The 7367-nt window shown below is 34.3% G+C and overlaps 1 protein-coding gene across 1 annotated transcript; it reads left to right on the forward strand.

The window, feature by feature from the left end:
- Positions 1-2475: 2475 nt before the first annotated feature.
- On the forward strand, positions 2476-6940 carry LOC133699885 (cell division control protein 2 homolog A). The gene is made up of 9 exons (XM_062123392.1): positions 2476-2640; positions 2843-2894; positions 3007-3191; positions 3748-3868; positions 4080-4253; positions 4825-4988; positions 6252-6339; positions 6431-6484; positions 6620-6940. The coding sequence occupies exons 2-9, from the start codon at positions 2886-2888 to the stop codon at positions 6707-6709; spliced, it is 885 nt and encodes a 294-aa protein (XP_061979376.1). The 5' UTR covers positions 2476-2640; positions 2843-2885; the 3' UTR covers positions 6710-6940.
- Positions 6941-7367: the final 427 nt, after the last annotated feature.

Below are 7367 nucleotides of genomic sequence, written 5' to 3' on the forward strand. Positions count from 1 at the left end.
AAAATCACACAAAGCAAGACAAAAACAGAGTAGGGAGCATCGCCCAAACCAGCACCACCTCAGGTCTTCGTCCTCCAACAACGTCTGAAGCAGGTAAGTCCCTCTTCATCTCTTCCCCCGTTTTATAATGTAACTAGATGGAATGGCCGCGTATTCCCGCGAGCTCATGGAATAAATATGTGCTGGATGATGTTAAAATTGAAAACTAGTAATAGATAAGTAATAGAAACTGAAGATGTGATGAAGCTAATATTTTATGAGGAAAAAAAGTTATGTTAGTGATAAAAAACTTAGAGACTGAATATAATGAGTTATAGTAATTTACAGTGTTTTGTAAGAAAAAACTACAATATTTTCCATACATGATTTAACTTTTTGCATGTTTTGTGAGGAAAGCTTTCCTCACATGATTTAACCTTACTTGTAATTGTAATATTAAAAAAATAAAATTGACAAAGATAATTTTGAAAAAAATATAACAAAAAAAACCATGTGGGAAAATACTGTAGCAATTCATAATGTTTTGTGAGGAAAGTTATAATGTTTTTCCCAATAAAATCAACAAAGATAATTTTGAAAAAATTCATAAAAAAAAAAAAAGAAATTCATGTGGGGAAACACTGTGGCAATCCACAATGTTTTGTGAGGAAAACTACTGTGCTTTCCCTACATGATTTAGCCTTACTTGTAATCACATATAATTGTCAATTTTAAAAAAATAAAATCGACAAAGAAAATTTTAGAAAAAATATAACAAAAAAAACCATGTGGGGAAAACACAGTAGCAATCCACATTGTTTTGTGAGGAAAGTTACAATGCTTTCCCCATATGATTTACCTTTATTGTAATTGAAATTCTCAATCAGCTTAATATTTTAAAAAATAAAATCGAAAAGACAATTTTGAAAAAAAAAACAAAAAAATCATGAGGGGAAACAATGTAGCAATCCACAATGTTTTAAGGAAAAAAAATTATAAAACTAAATTCTCAACTAGCTCAATATTAAAAAAATAAAATCAACAAATATAATTTTAGAAAAAAAAGTGGGGGAAACACTGTAGCAATCCACAATGTTTTGTGAGGAAAACTACAATTTTAATTCTCAACCAGCTCATTTTAAAAAAAATAAAATCGACAAAGATAATTTTAGAAAAAATCATAACAAAAAAAACAAAAAAAATCACGTGGGGAAACACTGTTGCAATCCACACTATTTTAAAGAAAAACAATTACAAAACTAAATTCTCAACCAGCTTAATATTAAAAAAATAAAATCGACAAAGATAATTTTGAAAAGAATAAAAATAAAAATAAAATAAAATAAAAATATGTAGGGAAACACTGCAACAATCCTTATTATTTTGTGAGGAAAGCTATAGTGCTTTCCTCCCATGAGTTTAACCATATTGTAATTCACTTAACACTGTAGCTTTTAAATTTTAATTAATCATTTCCTGTAGCAAGCATGTGAATGTTTAATGCACGCCTGCTGTCTAGGTCCAGTTGGGTCACTGGCTTATGGTAGCGACTAGGCCGAGTCGACTGGGTTTAGCCTAGCCCGTACAGGCTGAGTTGGACCCACCCTTAAAAAAAGAGAAAAAAAAAAAGCTAGGACAGGGTTGGTCTTGGGCCTCATGCCCAACCAACTCAATTTGATTTGGGCCAAGGGTATGTTTGGCAAAACAAACCATTACGTCAATCCTCTTTGTTTTGATATTGGGCCAAATGAGCCTCTTTTTTATATTAGAAAATTCCAGAAAAATCATAAACCCTTTTGAATTTATTTGGAGGTCCCTCGTGTTTGTTTTTAGGTATGTTACTGTATAATTGATTTATGGATTTTTACTATGAAATGCAAATCTGATATACGATATATATATATTTTTTAAAATAAAAAATATGAATGCATTGATTTAAATTCATTTTACTGGGTTTTTTAGCTACGTAATATTTACCAACGCTAGAGTTGAAAATATCCGTAGTAGAATATTCATTGACGCTAGAGTTAAAAATATTACGAGCAAATAATCATAGCATAATACAACAAATTCTTAGTAATTTAAGACAAAACCAGCAATACAGTCTACCTTAGATAGGACGCTTAATATCTTTTCTTTTGCGTAATTAGTTCTGAATCATAGAATTTATGTTGATCAGGTAGGGTTCTTAGTGACTATAATATTAGGTGGTAATTTCTTAAAAAAAGAATTTTTCTTATCAAAGAATAAAATATCAAAAATCTATTTTTTCTTGTGAATTTAATTTAATTTTTAAAGTTCGTTGCGATGTTGGGTGCGATACTTTTAATATTCTGATAATTTATTTTCGTTTTTTTAATTGTATAATTGAGTTAACGAGGTTTTTCTTCTATTTCTAGAACTTGCTAAGAATGCCCGGGCATTATTTTTTATGTTAAAAAAAAAATGAATTGAGGAAACGCTAACCACTTATCTAGTAATAAATTGAATTAAAAAGAGAGAAATTAAAGGAAAAAAGGGAGAGAGAAAGCATCTGTGGCTACTTTCTGAGAAAGGGGAAAAAAAAAAAAAAAAGAGTAAAGAGCAAAGCAACAAAGTTGCAGAGTGAGTGATTGTGTATCTGTGCTTCCTTTTCTTTCTTTCTTCTTGGTAAGAGAAGAGGTAAGTAAGATCGATCTCCCAATTATTTATCAATGTAATCTAGCAATAGCAAAAGCTAGGGTTTCTTTCTTTCTTTGCTTTCCCAAACTCCTGTTATGATTGTAATAATCACTGTAATTGATTTTGCTTCTGCTACTACACACTGCTTCTACATTCGCTTCCATGATATTGCTACTAACTCTTTTCTGTTTGTTTGTTGCAGAGAGAGAGGCGGTGTTTGATTTGACCAATCCATACCCATTCCCATGGATCAGGTAGTCATCTTAAACAATTTGTGTTGTGCTCTGTACATTCCTCATGTAATCAGCATTAATTTTGCGTTTGATTGTTTTTTTGGCTATCACTTAATTAATTTGTTTGTTTTAGTATGAGAAAGTGGAAAAAATTGGTGAAGGAACCTACGGAGTGGTCTACAAAGCTCGTGATCGTGTCACCAATGAGACCATTGCTTTGAAGAAGATCCGTTTGGAGCAGGAAGACGAGGGCGTACCCAGCACTGCTATCCGAGAAATTTCTCTCTTGAAAGAGATGCAGCATGGTAACATTGTCAGGTCATTTCCATTCCCTTTTCACTTTTCACTACCTTAACATATGCCAAACTATACAGGAAACTCCCACCTGAGGTGAGAGAGCCTTCGGAGGTAACCTGGAAAGCATGCTTATGGACTAGGCCTCCAAACATATTTCTAAAGGCCTTTCACAAGATTTTGTTGAAAACATGGAGTTGTGGTATATCATGGAAACAAGCAAAAGGGGGTGGAGAGTTTTCCTTGTCATCTTTCTTAGATGATTATAGTGGGAGTTTAGATTTCTAGCATAGAAGGAAATCTTTTGCAAGTTTAAATGATGCTGCACAGTCTGTCTGTTCATTGTTTATACACTTGACTGCCTTACTAAGTTGTAATAGTTTCTTCTGCTGAATTGATAAGAGTTATCACCACTTTTGCAGTGTCAAATCATCTTAGTTTGTGGTTCTGCTACTGTTTTTCCCTATAACTTTCATTCTCCTTTGTCATTATCCATCCTCAACTGTCTAAATCTTTCGTTTTTCTTTCCTTCTTTTGATTTCTCATGTAACAAATTATCTGATTTTTATTCCGGTGACAGACTGCAGGATGTGGTGCACAGTGAGAAGCGCCTTTACTTGGTTTTTGAGTACCTAGACTTGGATTTGAAGAAGCACATGGATTCTTCTCCTGAATTTGCTAATGATCCACGCCTAGTTAAAGTGAGTCGGATCTTTCCCCCTAGAAGCTCATGCGTTCTTCCTTTCAGAATACCTCCTTCTATAATCATTTGGTTATATGTTTGTGTTCCTTCTCTGCAGGTCTCTATTAACATGATTAACCTTTTCTGTCTCAACTTGAATGAATGATTGGTGATAGTTGTGATCATCATACTCATGATTAAATACATATGGACTATTTTTCTATTTGCAGACATTTCTTTATCAAATTCTCCGTGGCATTGCTTACTGCCATTCTCATAGAGTTCTGCATCGAGATTTGAAACCTCAGAATTTGCTTATTGATCGCCGTACCAACGCGCTGAAGCTTGCAGATTTTGGACTGGCTAGAGCATTTGGTATACCTGTTAGGACATTTACACATGAGGTATCAGTATGCCTTGGGTTTTATTTAACTTAATGTACCTGCATTCTAATAAACACTTGATTAGAATGTCTTAAATCTGAATCATTACAATATTTAGTTTATTTACTGTCAAAAGAAGCATCTGTTTCTGCAAAAAACATGCCTTTTTGCATTTTGTGTCTGGTCTGGGGTCGTTTCTCTTGTCACTAGCAAATCAAAAAATGTACATGCACCCAATTCTAGTTGGCTCTCTCACACACACACACACACACACACGTTTGGCATGCACTAATTATAGTGATGCAAGGTATGGGTCTTGTTTGGATTAACTTCTCTAAATTTAGAATTTGTGTTTGCTAAATCATTAGTGGTATGATATCTGAATTTAAATATCAACTTTTCTTCTGATAAACAAAAGTAGAAGCTTTGAAGTATTCAATATCCAGTTTTGTTGGATGTTTTCTTTTCTTTGTTATTTTCCTGTGTTTGTAGGAAATAATATGACAATCATAATTGGTGTTTTATTTGGGCATATGAAATATTGGCAATTTTATCAGCCAACACTCTGTGGGTATCTGGTGTTTCTCTGTAGGTTGTTACCCTGTGGTATAGAGCCCCTGAAATTCTGCTTGGATCTCGCCATTACTCTACTCCAGTTGATGTGTGGTCAGTGGGATGTATATTTGCTGAGATGGTGAACCAGAAGCCATTGTTCCCAGGGGATTCGGAGATTGATGAACTATTCAAAATTTTCAGGTGTTACAGCTTCTCAACCGCTTTTGGCTTTCTTAAAATGTTTGTTAGATACATTGCATTTGTTTGGCAAGCAATACTACAGTTATTTTCTGCATCCCTTTTTCAATTCTCTTCATCTAGTAAAGATTAAACTATAACACTATAAACTTATGGCATGTAAGAAGAAAGTGAAGATAACATTAAGATTAAGATGGAGTAGTGAGGCTAACCTTGTCTTTCTTAGTATGACATATTTGCTCTAGGCCAACCTGTGAAGCAACTGATTTTAGCTTTTTACAGTGTCTTGGGTTGATTTAGAAGATGAGGATTGCTTTGGAACAATCTCACATTAGGGGTTGAAGTGTTGCTTCAGAACTGATGTGTCGATATAAAACACATGTGCATCTTGATTTGTGTTTTGTTGTTTATTCATAAGATACAATATTTGATGATTCTACTGTGGTAAGTTTATTTTTTCTTTTTTCAAATCAACGTTGAGTTGTTTTGATTTGAGTCATGGTTTTAACAAAAGACAAAACTGTGAAAAAGCGGAACGCAAAAGAGCCTTTGAGCCAGTCAATCCAAATGAACCAAGCCCTACATGGGTTGCATTGGCTTTTGGTTCTAATGACTGGGTTTGGGTTCAAATTCTAGGAATCAACCTGACCTTGAATTGGTTGTGGTTTAAGACAACCCAAACCAAGCTGCCACAGAAAGTGTTTATAATTGCTAGTTTGGAATCATAAGTTCCATATTTACTGTGCACCTTTAGTGCTGTCACATTTCCTTTGTTTGAATGAGTGGGCTAAGAGCCTTTAATTTTTTTGTTGAAATGCATTTTGAGACATAATTATTGGCCTTGCAAAAAATTGCTAATAATGCGAAACAGCTGACTAGTTAAATTAGGAGAATGTCGTGTGATATAGTTTTGTTAACCAATATGAGTAGCCTCTTTGTTATACATTTATAACAAGACCTTGTGTCATTTACATACAATATGGGTTACCATCATCTCATGGATGGCCCTCCACCTCTCATCCTCTCCTCTTCTGGAACTTATTCTGTTTTGAAGTTAATTCATATGTAACGGCTTCCCTGGCCTTTGGCTGTGATTTACATCATGTTTTTTCATTTGTGTGGACAGTTATCTTGTTTGACGTAAATACTGTAAATGTGGCAGAGCTGTTGTAAACAAATATGTTATGGAAGAAGTTACAGAAACACTGATTTTAAAGGCATTTAATTTATTAATGCCTATTCACTCATTGTTGTTTTCATGTGAAGAATCTTGGGTACTCCAAATGAGGACACCTGGCCTGGAGTTACTTCTTTGCCCGACTTCAAGAGTGCATTCCCTAAGTGGCCTTCTAAGGTGTCATTCTTCATTCTTTTTTCCTTATGCCATTCAGTTCACTTACGAGTTGTATTGTTTGGAAGTTTCTGATGCGTGGTTTAATTTGCAGGATTTGGCAACTGTAGTTCCAACTCTTGAAAAAGCTGGTGTGGATCTTCTCTCTGTAAGTGGATTTTATAGTTATACACAATACTCCACACTATCACTATGCGATGAAGTTTATGCAACTGAATCTTAATAATATTTGCTGTGTTTTTTGCCCTATTAATTGCTTGTGTATGCATGTTTTACATATCAGAAAATGCTTTTCTTGGATCCCACTAAAAGAATTACCGCCAGGAGTGCTTTGGAGCATGAATACTTCAAGGATATTGGTTTTGTACCTTAAATGTCATTTCTCATCTTCTTTTTCAAGACATTTCTGTCTGTATCGATGTGCAGCACTCAATGGGCTCTGATTTTGTCCCAAACAAGCGTGGTTTCATTACTTTCTTCCTGGCATTGAACTGATTAAAGTACCTTTTTTTTTTTTTTTGGTTTGCAAGCTTGCTTGTAAGTTGTAACAGACTTCACAGTCTTTGCGTTGCTTAGCATCATCTATTTGATTTCAGTTTGCTCTGCTGTGTGTTATTGTGGTTTTGCTTCTGTACCTCAATGACTAAAGCCAACAAAAATAACCCCTGAATTTGAGCACGGTTATGCTGCGCATCCCGATTTCCTCAAATCTCCAAGCACTTGCCCGAGTCAGATTTTTTATTTTATTTTTCACCGAAGGCCCAATGGATGTTGGGTTATACAATGGGAGATAGCCCTTTTATATTGCATAATAATAATAATAATAATAATAAAATAAACTCTGTTTTACTGGAGTAGGCTGTAGATATAATTGGTAAGCTATGTTTGCTGCTTGTAGCACCACTGGTGGTATGCACTTACGGCAGATTAACAGTGGTTTTAGTCATGACTTGGGGATAGATCCAACACAACAATACGTCGCTGATATTTGTTGTTATTATAGACACTTATTTAATAAATGAGAAATCACT

Source organism: Populus nigra, chromosome 7 (assembly GCF_951802175.1).
Source record: "Populus nigra chromosome 7, ddPopNigr1.1, whole genome shotgun sequence".
Taxonomy (NCBI): domain Eukaryota; kingdom Viridiplantae; phylum Streptophyta; class Magnoliopsida; order Malpighiales; family Salicaceae; genus Populus; species Populus nigra.

Excerpts from the sequence above, each read along its gene's own strand:
- LOC133699885 (XM_062123392.1), top strand. Across the intron at positions 4,254-4,824 it reads TTAGGACATTTACACATGAG|GTTGTTACCCTGTGGTATAG; the intron begins GTATCAGTATGC and ends GTTTCTCTGTAG. Across the intron at positions 6,485-6,619 it reads CTGGTGTGGATCTTCTCTCT|AAAATGCTTTTCTTGGATCC; the intron begins GTAAGTGGATTT and ends TTTACATATCAG.